Source organism: Vidua chalybeata, chromosome 5, assembly GCF_026979565.1.
Source record: "Vidua chalybeata isolate OUT-0048 chromosome 5, bVidCha1 merged haplotype, whole genome shotgun sequence".
Taxonomy (NCBI): Eukaryota; Metazoa; Chordata; class Aves; order Passeriformes; family Viduidae; genus Vidua; species Vidua chalybeata.
In genome coordinates, this window is record NC_071534.1 from 30,588,679 (window position 1) to 30,603,619 (window position 14,941).

A 14,941-nucleotide genomic window follows, 5' to 3' on the forward strand; every position below is an offset into this window, starting at 1 on the left:
TGGTGCCTGACAAAGTGGGGAAGCAGGAGGAGCGAGTCTTGGGGCTGCACATCCAGGGCCACACCATCAGGGCAGGGAGAGACTTCAGTCAGGGCAGTTGCTGAGGAGAAGTCACCGAGCAATCTGCTCACAGGGCCACGTCTTTGCATCAGAACAGGAAAAAAACCTGGCACTTCTCTCTGATTTGTCATGAGAAGTTAAAACCAGGTGTTACCTTAGCTGCCTTGGGAGCAGTCCAGGGGATAAAACCAGCAATTCACAAGATAAAAGGAGTTTGAGATCAGTCTGTTTAAATTGCCAGAATATGTTGGTGGCTTAGGTGAAACAGACTAGAAAACTTCCTCTCTTTTGTGCTTGAGGAAGAGGCATCACTGCAGACTTTCAGTACAACTCAGTAACTGCTGTGCTGCAGGCAGTTAGGAAGTAAGGAGGCCAAACACAGACTTTACATAAAAGTTAAATGCCATGAAACCAGAATTTTCCTTAGGTCTAAACCCTGGGGTTGCTTCAATCCGAGCAATTTGCTATGGAACTGCAAAAAAATAATGCCTTCCTTCTGACTCATCCCTCTGAGTTCCTCTGACCTGGCAACCATGGGAGAATGTTTACATGTCCTAGGACAGACAGAAACATGTTGATGGTGCTTCCTGTACAAACCTGATGCACATGTACTAGAGAAGGCTGGGACATGCTGGCTGGTGACATTCCCACTGTGGACTGCTTGATCCTTAGGAGACTTGGGCATGCACCTGCTGGAACTGAGCATTAGCAGGAGGTCACACCACCCCATACTAAATAAAAGTATTTGGTATAAAAAAGTACCAGTAATATAAGATTAGAAAGTAAAGGACCTGACAGAATTTTTGTAGACACACTTTGGCCATCCAAAAGTAGGTGTCAAGATTCAGGTGAGAAAAATCACACCCCAACACACCTTTTCCTACCCCTGTACATCCTCAGTCAAGACCCAGGGTTGAATTAGGAAATCTGTGTCTTTTTACCTCTGCCTTTGGTGTGGCCACAGAGAATCACCTTATGCATCTGGCTGTTCCACTCATATTCTGCTACAGCTAAAACACCTGCACAGATAAGAGATCAGCCTTGGCAAAATTGTGTTTCCTCTAGGTAAAGTATGCAAAGAAAAAATAATTTAACACAATCCAACTCATTGTCCCTAGGGTAGCAGCAATTGATTTTTGTCCTGATTTGAGCATGCTGAGCCATTCATTAATACCTGCTCTTCTGCTGATCAGTGAATAATTGTGAGTTGATCTACTCCTAGGGGAAAAAAACCCAGATATTGTAAGTGCCAGCTGAGTAACTGGGCCGAAATTGGCTCGCTGTTTTGGCTTGTTTGCAGACCTTTAGCTGTCTGCTGTTTGCAACATGCATCTGGTGTGACCCATCACATGGCACGCTTTCTGCCACCGAAGTGCTACAAAGAAGGCAACGAGCCAGATCCAGCAGCCCCGGGGCCGGCCCGAGAACGAGCCATTATTTTTGTGTGTGCGCATTCCATCTCGCAGCACAGAGAGAGCAGGTCACGTTCACTTGGGCAAGCGGGGTCATCCAGCTCTCACCCGGGGAGCCTCGAGCCGTGTGCCCCACTGCGGCTGGGGCCGTGTTCATAGCCCTGAGCCACGCTGCGGAGGGCAGGCGGCGCTTTGCTGCGTTTGAGAGTTAAAAAAAAAAAAAGTTTTTACATGTTTTGTTTGTTTGTTTGTTTACGTACTGCCGCAATAAATCAGGGCAAGAACAGGACGCGCCCTTCCCTGTCCCCCACCTCTCCCCGTGACGTCACGGCTCGTCTCGGCGGCGGGGGCCCCTCCGCGTGACGTCACCCTGGCCGTGACGTCACAGCGGCGCCGTGGCGGGGCGGCTCCCCGTGAGGCGGGAGCGGCCGGAGCGCGGCGGGGCCGGGCGGAGCTCTTTGCGCAGCGCCGGCCGGGGAGGAGGCAGCCGCAGCAGCAGCCGCCAGCGGAGGGACAGCCCGGCGCCATGAAGTTCCAGTACAAGGAAGACCACCCGTTCGAGTACAGGAAAAAAGAAGGGGAAAAGATCCGGAAGAAATACCCCGACAGAGTCCCCGTGAGTGCGCGCTGCCGGAGCAGCCATGGCTGCGGGCCCGGGCTCGGCCGCCTTTGTGTTCCGTGCTGGCCGTCGGCTGCTGCTCGCCTTATTTTGAAGGCGAAAGAAATGAGTTTAGTACAGATGATCGTGATCTCGCTGCTCTGATTCAAATCCCCAGCTGCTTTTCTCCTTAGTGCGAAGCTGGGGCTATTTATGATGCGCGAAGGGCCGCAGTGTGGGTGGGAGGTGGAATACACCTTTTTCCCTGGGATCCGCAGTGACTCCACAGTGGGAACGCTGCTGATCTTTTTCTGGCACGCGTGGGAGTGAGTGGAGAACGAGCTGCGAGCTCACCCGTGTTTCTGTGAAACTGGAGATCAGTGAGTGCGTTAACCGGGTACTCTTCATACTAAACACGATCTGCATCCGGGTCATCTCATACGTCCCTGTTATTTTTATTTTACTTCAGTATGGCTTGTCTTTTCAATATAGCCTTGCTCTTTTCCTTTGCATGAGCAAAAAAATGATACTTCTCAGTCCTTTTGCCCTCCTGTTTAATCATCCTGTGGAGAAAATGTCACTTGGAATGCAAGGTCATTAGCTAAATTTTGCTTCCTCATTCTTAGGTCCCTTTGGAGTGCCTGCGGGAAAATTCTGGCTTCATATTTCCGAATAATTATTGGGACAAAAAAAAAATTACAAATCTAATTAAGTGTAGAGTGTTTTTTCCTTTTTAATAAACATTTTGCAAGTATTCTTTTTTTCCATCCCACTGGAGAGGTCTGCCCTAGATTTACTGCACATGTGTACTGCATTCAAAAAAACTGGGACCTCCCTGAAAAACTAATGACAAAGGGGGAACAGTTACATGCCATGTAGCCTGCAGGCTAACAGCATTTTTTATCTTGGGAGAGACCCTCAAATGGACTTGAAAAAGTTTTTGGAAGTCAGTATTTGGGTGCCTTTGTTTTCTCTGTTTTTGGGAGGCCTGGTATAGCATAGGTTGAGCATGCAGTAGGGCAGCTTGAAGTGAGTGGGGTTGGGGTTTATGATGAGGGCTCTGTAGGTTTGGTGAGAGACAAGGTGTAAATTGAGCATTAACGTGGCAGACTGCACAGCAGGCCATGACAAATGTGTCAGGAAGAACCCTGTGGGGAGCCCAGGATGAGGCCCAGTCTGGCAGGAGGTAAAGGAGGTCAAGATAGGGGGCGGTATCAGCAGAACTTTTTAAAGAAAACCAGGACCAGAATAACAAGGTGTGCTGGAGTTAAGGATAATTGGAAATTATGCACGGCAAGGCCCAGATGTGAATTATTAGGGATGGTCTCTTGAATGCAGCACTCTGTTCTTCACATCACTTCTGTGTCTGCCCTTCCTGACGGCAGGATCCTTGAAGATGTCATCCTTTTGGCTGCCTACACTGCAGTGCCGTGATACATCTCAGCATTTTGATGAGATTTCTGCCCTGCGTTATCACAGTGCATTATCACTTAACAAGGCACTTAACTAGATTGTCTGTATTCTACCCTTAGGGTTTTCCTTGTAGGTTTTTTTATGTATGGGAAGGGTTTAGTGATTCAGAAGAGATAACATGCATTATCCAGCAAACTGACTACAGTTGCCAGTCAGATTAGCAGAGCACCTCCATTCCTTCCGTGCATCTGTGCAGGAGGGAGATGTCTCTTAAGATTTCTTAAATCTTTCTTAGGGGCTTACAAGCCCCAACAGTCACCTCATTCTCATAGGCATGACTTCTTTTCCTTTATTATCTAATGACCAATCTACAATCCCCCTCCTTCCCCCCCACCTCCAGTTAGGGTAGTCAGAGCAAGCAGTTTGGCTTGTCAGTAGTTTTTTAAATTGGAGGCAAGAACTAAAGGTTTCTCCTCACTGCAGTTCATTGTGTTAGCTACTGCTTTGTTTGGCTGTGCTGGTAAAAAAAGTGAGAAGTGCTGTTGCTGTTCAGTGAGATTGTGGTACTGTCCTTCTCTCACAGCATTTACCAACTGCATCTTGTACAGAAATGCATGTCCTACCTCAGACTGCCTGAAGGAGCTTGAATGCCTTGTGCTGACTTAGGTACTTGAAAATCTTGAAGTAGCTGAGGCAGCCGTGTTTCTATTTTAAAATCAAACCTGGAAATTTCAGGGGATTTGGCTGTGCTGGCCACATTCAAATGGAACACAGGGAAAAGATGTCCTAGTTGGTACTTCCGTGTGTGAGATATTTTGCAGACACTCACTTGGCTCTAGAAGGATTCAGGTTAGCACAGCATCATGTCCAGGCTAAAATACACCAATCTCATGATAACATTTTGTTCTGGTGTGGTGTCTCACTGGTGGGGCAACATCATTTTGCTTCCAAAGAAGGCTTAGTCCACAGCAGTCCAACCTTTTCTCTTACACAACAGCTGTTTTTGCTGATTTGGGTTGCCAAAGAGCTATGGGAGCATGGAGCCCTTAGAAATTAGTCCCACAGTGTTTCAGGTGGATTATTTACAATTATGGGGTCTAAGGAAATTTAAAAGTTTAGGAAGTTCAGAAAATCCAGCTTTTTATTTAGTTTAGGTGGTCAGAATGGCTTCTGCAGAACAGCAAGCCATATAGATTGAAACGTGATGTATCTTTTACCAGTTCAAAAATACACATCATAAAAAAAAAAGCCTGCAGGTTTTTTCTGCACAAACACAGTAGTTCTCAAGGTTTCAATGGAAAAGGATATCAGGTCACTTTGGAATAATTCCTGCTTCTGAGGTAAATATTTTGCCTAGCTCTGCTAACAAAAAAATCTTTTAGCAAAAGACCTCTTGGTTTGTTTGATCTTAAAGCTGCTGAGCTTTGTATTTTTCTGTGTTAGAATATAAGGAAATTAGTATTTTGTGTCAAGAGGTCTCAGTGGGTTATCATTATTTTATGTTAACTTGATTAAGGAAATGTCCATAGCTATGTGAAATATGGATAATAAAGGATATGAATTTCAGAGTAGATGATGACTCCTGAAGAACTGGAGATTTAAAAAAAAATCCCCAATGAGCTGTAGTTTCTCTTTAATTCTTTGCTTCATTCTAGAGCACTTGGTGTTGGTGAAAGTATAAATTAGGATGTGGGACTACTGGAAGCAGAGCTGATTTCGTGCAAGGCAGTTTGGAACTGTAACCTGGAAACAGTTTGACTTACTTGTGTTCATGTATTGGCCTCCTGACAGCTTCTTCACACAAAATTAACCTGAATTGGGAACATCAAGGTCTCCTAATTAATTTTTTTTCTCAGCCATTATGGTTTATTTTTATGTCTGTTCTGGACTCTTTTTTTCACTCACCGTGCTTACTTCTGCAGGCCTGGGCTCCCAGCACAGCTATTAGGAGTGATTTTGAGTTGTCTTCTGTTCTTCAAGTCATCTCACCTGTGTGTTCTTTAATGTTGTGTATTTGCTACAGATTAAATACCTAAAGGCACCATCAAAGGGCAATATCCTTATCCACTGATGCTTTTCAGACCATTTTGGTGTGTGATACTCATCATCTGTTTCTTGCTCTCTCTCTCTTTCAAGGTAATTGTGGAAAAAGCACCCAAAGCCAGAGTACCTGACTTAGACAAAAGAAAGTATCTCGTGCCTTCTGACCTCACAGGTAACAATGTCTACCTCCTTTCTTCCTGATTTTCAGTGAGAGGGTCTCAGAAGTGCTTTTTACTCTGTGATCAGCACAAAGAAAATATCCAGACAGGCTCAACATCTCATTTATCTGCTGTCCTTGTTATATTTATACCTTATAGTCTGGATTACAACATGCAGAATTCTCTGAGATCTTTTGAGGTATCTCACTGGCTTAGCTAGTGTGTCACAGCTGAGTTCTAATCATGACAACAGTGACTAAATTGTGTATCACAGGCAATGTCATCACCAGTCAATGATGACCTAGCTGTAGAGTTGCCAGAGGCTGCACTCTTGTTGCAGGAAGAGAGAGGTTCTTGTAATAGTCCTATCCTTTTTCCACCCCTGTGGCTGCAGTCATAGCTGCAGAGTTCATCTTCTGAATGGTCATGGTGATCTTGAGTGTGATTACATCTGTTTTTATTTAAGAACATGAATGAGTTAAAGGAACAGAATTTCTTTTTCTTGCAGTATTTAATGGATTGTGAAAAACTTTCTTGTGGAACGTAGTTCAAGTAAATAATAAGGAATTTTTTTTCAGGAGTGGTATAACCATTTACACCAAGGCTGAATTGTCAAAGGTGTCTTTGATCTGTAGTATTTAAAGGTTAAGCTAGTTAAAGGTCTTCCCACCAATCCCCTCAGTAGAGCATTTCATACCATAGTAGGTGGAGTATGGATTTAGAGGGGACATGGTAAGAGGTGTGTACCTGAGAAACTGCCAGCTCTGAGTGGATTGGCTGCTCATGTAGCTACAGTCATGAAGTCACTGCTTTCTTCTATTGATTTTTTTTCCTGCATTGTTCATTTTCCCCTACTTTTTATATACAGCATGTGACTTCCACCACCAAAAGAAAATAGCCATGGTTAGGGTTAAAATACAAAAATAAACAGCAACAACAACAACAAAAAACAAACAAACAAACAAAACCCCTTCAACATCCCTTCTGCATCTTAAGGCATTCTTTGTTCCTCTTCAGTTGGTCAATTCTACTTCTTAATCCGAAAGCGGATCCACCTGAGGCCGGAAGATGCTTTGTTCTTCTTCGTCAATAACACCATCCCTCCCACCAGTGCTACCATGGGCCAGCTGTATGAGGTAAGCTTGGCCCTTTTCTCTTGCCTCTTGTTGGCAAGAGCAATGTCCAGACGTGACAGTGGTTTCAACTTGGTCACAGATGCCTGAACAAAGGCACCCTCTTGCCCTGGGCTGTATCCCATCACCTGGTCAGGGGAGTTCCATCCCCCAGTTAGGAGCTCGTGGAGCCTTATCAATTCAACTGGTTGTTTTCTAGTTGAAAGGGTTGTGGCAAATACTTGCCCCAGCAGTAATATACTGCTCCTGCTACTTTAACAAAGTATTGAAAAAAACCACTTCCTTTTGAGAGGAAGGATTGGGGCTGGGGAGGGTGGAGGACAGGTTTTGCTGTGTATACAAAAGAGATTTCCTTTTAGCCTGTAAAAGTAAGTAAAAAAACAGTAAAAGGGCCAGTATCACTGGGCTTCCATCTGTCTATAAATACTTTCTTAGGGAACACTTATTCTTTGTCTAGAATTACTTTTTCATCGCTTGTACTGTATAAGCGAGGATTATGTAGGATGCTGCGAGCATTGCTGCTCTCTATTTCTACTCAGCAGTGTTATTTGTCAACATTAAAGGCATATTGGATGCCCATATTTCTCAAATCTGTAGCCATTATCTCATGGGTGGTTTGCAGCCTGGATTGATTTCTCCTTCTGCTGGGTGTTGTAATAAAAGAGCTCTGGCGTGGTGCTGTGAGCCTTGTTTGGCCTGTCATTTTTTGACAATAAATACACAGACAGTGTACTGATGAAGACAATAAAAGATAACACAGGCAGAGTGCTTTCCAAATCTGAACACGTTGAAGGAAAGTGTCTGACTGTCCAGAGCTGAGGTCAGATCTCTGTTGCTGGCACTCTGTAGAATTTTTGTGTCAGTGTAATCACTTAATCACATCTCAGCTCTACTGCCCATATGTAAAACAGGACTTAGAAATACAGCCACTTGTCAAAGTGTTCTGAAAAATTAAAAATACCATCTAGAGGTGATTTTTGACTTGTTAAATCCTTCCAAGTCACTCTCTCGATCTTAAGACCATACCACAGCTGAGATACTGGTGAACAGTCAGAACTGTTTCTGTTGCATGCTTGCAACACAGCCTGGCTGTGGCTCTTCAAGTAAATTCCCGTGTACAGAAATGTGTCCTGTCTGTGTGTAGAAGCAGAGCTGTGGCCAGAGTTCTCTTTGGTCTTGGGAAGCGAAGCCATCGATGTAAACAAAGAGGTACAGTGAAAGAGACATTACCTGCTCATGTTACAGTGATCTCTGGGTTGCGCTTTTTCACTTGCAGTGAGTTTCCAGCTTTGGCTCCTCACTTTGTCCCTTTGTCCCCTGGCAGGATAACCACGAGGAGGACTATTTTCTCTATGTGGCCTACAGCGATGAGAGTGTCTATGGCAAGTGAGCAGCAGGCCCCCAGGCATGCAGGCTGGATGGACTGATGGAATGGATTGGTGGGGAGGGGGTTGCTGGAGAGGCAGGAGGAGGATGCATGAGAAGAGAAAAAGAGAACTGGAAGTGAACCACATGCACAATGTCATCAGCTTCCACGCATTAATTATAACCATTATTTTTTTAAATTGAGGGGAGTCACGGTAGGGGGACAGGGTGAACTTGAAGACTAATGAGAGGTTCCAACTGAGGGGTGGGGAAACTCCACTGTTCACAATTCTTCTCTTGCCACAGCTGGAAGTAGTTAGTGCTGGAGGCTGCTAGACAAGCCAGTGTAGTGAAGCTCCAGGAGAGTGACTGGGCAGGATGACCATTTTCATGTAACCCTTTCATTGGATGAAGAAGGCATGCCATGTATTGTACACTGACCTTGTCCTGTCTTGTCCATGGCTCCCATTCAGTGAGCTGTGAAATACTTCACTCTGCCCACACAAGGCTGTTCTGTGCTGACAGTCCTCACTCCAGCTGCTACCTGTGAATTGTTCCGAGGGTATTGTGTTTCCCATCATTTCCATCAGCATTAGAAGGGCTGGTAGCTCTGTTCATCAGTATTAGAAGGACTTACTCTGAGGGCTGGGAACTCCTCAGCTGTGAGACATGAAGCTTGGGAAGAGGAAGGAAAAATCCTGCAATTTTTTTCCTTTGTTGCTTTAATTGCAACTGCTGGACAGAAAAATGACCCTTCTGTTCTTTTCAGTGTAGTCAACTGATAAACTCATAAGCACAGGGCTAGAAAGGACCTCAAGAGCCCACACCAGCTCTGAGACAGGACTGAGTATCCCAAACATGTCCACCATGGCTGCTCATCAAACTTGTTCTTACTGAATTTCACTGAGAAAGACCCTGGAGGCTGCTGAGATTGTCTGTTCAGTTCCTAGCTAGCCTACAAGTGAGATTGCTTTTCCTGATACCTAACTTAAGTCATCCTTGCTGTGCATAAAGGCAACTAAATACTAGTGGTCTTGGTTTTGGTGAACACAGAAAATTATCTATCAGTGTTGTCCTTGTACCAGTCTTCTGCAGATTTGAAGATGGCAGAGTTCCTGTGGGTTTAGCCTTCCCTTCCATGTCTCATTCCTGTACAGCCCTTGAACCACATGCACAAGTGTAGGAAATCAGTCACTGCCACATGTGTTTTGCTGGCTTTTTGTGATTGGGTAATAGTGCCTCTCTATGCCACAAGAGAGGTTCTTTTAGACTTGAAGGGAGAAGGGAATAGATTATCTGTAGATTTTTTTCTTATTTTGTTTTAAGCCAGTGTTCTTAGCAGGGTGTCAGATGGGTGCTGTCCTGTGCAAGCCTTATGCTGTCATGCCAAAGCAGTTTCTTCCCAGTGGCACAAGCAGCAGAATTTGCCATTACTGCCATAACTATGATGAAGGAATAGGTCTTGGAGAGTGAGCTGACTTTAAGGAAAATTCTGGGGTCTTATCTAAAAATCAGAGAAGTAGGCCGGAATTACTGTAAACATTCCTACATTTAAAAGAGGGACCAAGAGGGAGGAAAAGAGAAGAAGGGTGGGGAATACAGGTGAATTCCAAATTAAGTTGAGGGTGTTTGCTCAATTTACTTACCTCTAAAGTTAGATCACCGTTCCTTGTGTTCCTCAGGAATGAGAAATCAAGATGAGTGCTCCTCTGAGTGTGGGGAACAGGAAATCAAGTTTCAGCCTTCTCTGGCTGTTGTTACATGGAGGTGCATGAGGCAGGAGAGCTAATGGGAGTGTCAAGTGGGAGTTAGTGGCAGAACTGTGTGAAGGTCAGGGAGGGCAGTGTGGTGGGGCAGGAGAGTTGGTGCTAGCAGCCTGTATGAGGTGGGAAATACCAGAAGAATGGGAGAGAAGGGAGGAACCACAAAGGATGCAGACAGAGTAGTCAGAATGGGCAGACAGAAAATGAGGGAGCAGATGATGAAATGGTTGGCATAATATCCCCAGTATTACATCCTGAACTTCAGGTTCGCTGTTCCATCCTGTGTTCATCTGGAATAAATGTGTTTGGATGAGTTGTACCTACTGCCAACTTGGGTAACTTCAGTTTCTGCCTGCACTGCTCAGTCTTCTCTTTTAGACTCACTCTCCTTCAACTACCAAGCTTTCTTCACATCTTTTGGGTGCGAATCTGCATCAATCTCTTGGTTTAGGAAGCTCTGAATATTGTGAAGCAGAGAAACAGACCCAAGAGGCTTTCTAGGATAAAAGAGAAGACACAGGCAGATAGTGTGCATCTCTCTGCTGCTGTCCCACTTGTTCATGCGAAGCACATGGTTAACCACACTCAAGGGAGAAAGAGTTCGCATCTGGGGTGGTTGGTTTTGTGTTCAGTCCTCCCCTCCTGCTGTTGGGTTTAAATGACACGTGGGACTAATCACAACTGTTTGTTACGTGTAGAGTTTGCAATTTATTTTAGTTCTTTTACAGTTCTTTCAACTGAATTGTGGCATTTCTGATTTTGTGCTAGTATTGTACAAGGTAATGATGGTAATTTTTTTGTGTTGGTTAGCTGCAGGTTCTTGTAAAATAATGTTCAGACTAGAGCTTAATCAACTTCTCAATAAAGATGCATTTGAAAATCACGGATTGGTCCAAAATGGGTGACTACCACTTCTTCCCGATGTGGGCTTGTAAATAAAGAGGCAGAACTTTACCAGAACGTTTGCTGCTACTTTTTCCCACAGCCCCAGGTTTACTCTGTCCTGTCTACCAGGACAAGTCCCATCTCCTATTTTTGGTGGTATTTTCACATACACACCTAGCTGTGTCTTGCCATGCCACCAGTGGGACCTTTAATTAGACCTGGATGATGTAAGAAAATATTAAGATGTATAATGAATACACTGATGCATTTTCTGCCATTTTAAGGCCTTGAACAGTGATGGGGCCTCGGGGGCATTACCAGCCCTGCCTGTCCCTGCCAGGCATCTTGGGCCACCTGTCCTGATGCCTGTGGCCCAGGACTGTTTGTATCTGTCCTGGTGCTGTTCCTGTCAGCCCTTCAGGACTGTGGCTACCTGTGCTGGCACAGCTGCAGCAGTGCTGGCCTGCAGCTGCCCTCAGCCCTGCCCAGCCATGAGCCCCCTGAGGCTCTGCCCTCAGCCCTGCCCAGCCATGAGCCCCCTCAGGCCCTGCCCTCAGCACTGCCTTTGCCAGTCCCTGGCAAAGGCCAGCGGGATTCCTGCCTTGTCACCTATGGATGGGGATTGTCACCACCTCTGGCTCTGCCCCACTGCCTGTGGTGGGTGCAGTAGGACAAGTCCCATTGCTGTACCAGCCATGTCTCTCATGGAGCCACTCGTCTGTCCTGTGTCACCGCTGCCCAGGCTGAGGTGGAACTTGCCATGGGAAGAAGTGGGAGAGGCCCAGGGTGCCTGCCATGCCACAAGGCCCTCTAAAGGTAGGAGAGCAAAGATAAAGAGATTTGTGATTGCTCAAAAAGGAAGCCTGCAGTAGTGACAAATGAGGCTGCTTTTCCTTGTGGATATTTGTGCACTGAGGGGTAAGGAGTCCTGCTGGGAGCTGGCAAAACCAGCGGGTGCCATTTGTCCAGCACCATGACTCCAAGCCAGGCTCTGGCAGTGTGTGAAGAGGAAAGGGATGCATGCTGTCATCTGGGGAAGCAGTGACAGACGTGCCACTTCCTGCCCCTGCCTCTCTCCTTCCATGTCACCTGTGGTTTGTGTGTGTCCCTCTGGCTGAGAGGGCAGGAATGGGCCATGGTGGTTCTCCAGCCCTGTGCATTGAGGAAATTGTTTGGAGTGATAAAGTCAAGAATTACAACACTGAAATCCACCAGCATAAAACTTGCTATGCTCAATAGGACCTTCTCTTCCTGCTGCATAGAGAGGGGAGCCACTGTGAGAGCTTCTGTTGCTGCTACTGAGGGAGAGGCAGTAATTCATCCTGCATTGGAGCCTGCCCACAGCAGCAATTTCTGAGCTCATATCCACCACTGTAATTGAAACAAGCTGCCCCTGTATGGCAGAAGGGTGCTGTGACTACAGCCAGATAGACATAGAGGCAGCTAAAAGCATACACTATTAGCTGACATAATTTGAATTTCAGTTTCAAATACAGTAAAGATTTTTCTGTGTGGATTGTGGTATTGTCTGCTGGCTGAAGTAGAAAAGTGGTATAAAGTATATCTAAGTAGTCATCTCCCACTCCCCCTCTCACCCCTTTGCTAGGAAAATGGTATCACAGAGATTTTTGTACCTGCCATGCTGCTTTGCACGTTTGTATCAGTGCCATTGCTGAGAGGCAACTAACACAAAATGTGCAGACAAATACATTGCTGAATGTAATTTACTTGGTCCAAATGTGGAATATTAGCTTGTGGTCCAAGGCTGTTTTATTTATAACCTTTGTTCTGTGGGTTATAGAAATTGTATTAAAGCAAGGCCTGGGGGAAATTATGAGCTCATCTGGTTTAGAGAGGGTAAATAATTAATACTCTGCCTTGGTCATTATCACTGCACCTGTGATCATTTTTCCAGTCATCCTGATGCTTTCCTTTGAAGAAAATATTTTCCTGAAGCAAACACTACCCAAGTTAAGAGATCACTTATTTTGGAGCCGTACAACATCACTGTGAAGGACATATCTGGACTAATATAAAAAGTCCCACGTCATGCTAAACACTAATGTTTTCACTTCCATAAAACAGTCATGTCTGAGATGAAAGAAACACTGATTAAAACAGAAATAAGACTACCAGAGGGAGAAAGTCCAGCTCATTGTTGTCACTCAGTCTCAGATGATTGCTTCCCCAGGGTGAGGCGCAGAGAGTGGCTGGAGAGCTCATTGCTGGCATGGCACTTGCAGGACTGACCTAAGCAGAGCACAGCTGACCACGAACAACAGCTGCCCCAGCACTTGTTTCCAATCTTTAGGAGGTGTTTGTGTTCCTGGAAGTTTGCAGGCATCCCAAAGCACAGCTCAGGCCTGGATATAGATGTGTTACAGGAATTAGTTAATATTCTACTGGAAAAGCTGGATCTTGCAGCACCTTTCTGTAAAGGAAGGGTCTGATTCTCCCTGATTTTGCACTCTGGCCAATGCCATCTTCATGTTGAACTGTTCTTTGGGAATTAAAAGATTGTTAATAAATGCTAAAGACAGTTATACATGGAAGCAGGGGGAGAACATAAAGGTCCTAACTTTCAGGACATTGCTAGAACTGCATTAAGGTTGAATGTACTGAATTATTAGCTGAAGGAAAAACTGATCTGATTAATTTCCTGGCCACTCTTTGTTCTCCCCATATCTGGGAGGAGTTTTTGTCAGAGCTCAGGACCCTGTTCTGGCTTTTTGTCACAACCCTCTCTTTATCACTTGAGCTGCCTCCTGCACTGTCCACACACCATTCAGAAACGTAGAGAGCTTTCAGGAGGTAGCAGTGCTTGTGCCTCACCATCCTTGAGCCAACAGATAAAAGCTATTCAGGCTGATAAAACTTTGGGTTTGCTAGCTTGCTACTTGACCCCTTTACAATTTTCCATGTAGCAGCAGACCTTGAGGTCAGTGAATGTAAATCCCTACGTTAATAAATGTTTATCTGTTTGCAGAGGATATAACTCTCTGCTGTTTACTAGGGCAAAAGCATTCCCATTCAGAGTTGCCAGCACATGTGGCGAGTGTCACAGCTGCCACCAAATCTGCAGACTGCTTGCTGCTGAAAATCTGGCTTTGCTCACCCAAATAGGATCCCTTCTGCTAGTGCTCAGCATTATGGATGCTGTTCCCAAGGGACTGATGGAGCAGAGGGGGTGACAAGAGGGTGGCAACTGCCTGCAGAACTTGAGAGTGTTTCCTATTGTGTCAGGGAGATCAGGAGTTCATGGTGTATACACTTGTACAAAGAGAGTTCTTCGATGTGGAAACTTAGGGCAAGGGGAATATTTCTCTGTCTGCCCTGCGGAGTTCTGACTCCCAGGGAAGCACTGACTTTAACTCTCATTCATGGAGGCTTGAGATAAACTAGAGACCACAAAAGTGTGAAATAGATTATAGAGAGTAGTATAGTATGTCACTTGAGTGAGAAATTTAGGTTTTAGGATTTTTAATATGTTGTAGATGGGAACAAGATAGAGGGTAATAGGGTGTTGTCTCGTGTTCCTTTTTCCTCCTTCTTCCTTCTTCTTCATGGGTTTAAGTAGTATCTTGTAATTAGGTAGAAAAATCCACATTGCAGGTCTTTTGGGGTCAGTTATTGGGTTAGAAGAGAAAATAATCTAAGTGTCACTTCTTAATTGGGCAACTTAGTTTTTGATTAGGCTTAAAAATCCCTTGTAACATGAGACTGCTAGCCATTTTTGTGCTGTTTTCCTATATGCAAGGTCTAGTGCAAACAGCGTGCTGAAGTTTTGATAAGATAACAATAAAAAAAGAAGCTGAAGACCAAAAAAGTCCTGTGCATCTCCTTTTCCTAACACAAAACTGCTCCAAGAGGGTTTCTCCTATCAGGGGAGCCCCCAGGGAGAGGCCCAACATAGGGCCAACAAAGCCATGGTATAAACCCTTTACCTTTTCTTTGCCTCTTGTGTCCTGCGGTATCCTGCTATTCCTCCAGCACCTGCCCTTTTCCCAGCAAGATCAGCAGGAACAGAAAGCTTTCCCTACCCTCTAGTGATTGTCCAGCCACCTTCTCTCTCAGAGATGACAGAAGGCTGAGATGTTCTCTCATGCAGCAG

At 45.1% G+C, this 14,941-nt stretch overlaps 1 protein-coding gene across 1 annotated transcript; it reads left to right on the plus strand.

The window, feature by feature from the left end:
• Positions 1 to 1,884: 1,884 nt before the first annotated feature.
• On the plus strand, positions 1,885 to 10,828 carry GABARAPL1 (GABA type A receptor associated protein like 1). Its single transcript, XM_053943266.1, has 4 exons — positions 1,885 to 2,088; positions 5,620 to 5,698; positions 6,702 to 6,820; positions 8,142 to 10,828. The coding sequence occupies exons 1-4, from the start codon at positions 1,999 to 2,001 to the stop codon at positions 8,205 to 8,207; spliced, it is 354 nt and encodes a 117-aa protein (XP_053799241.1). The 5' UTR covers positions 1,885 to 1,998; the 3' UTR covers positions 8,208 to 10,828.
• Positions 10,829 to 14,941: the final 4,113 nt, after the last annotated feature.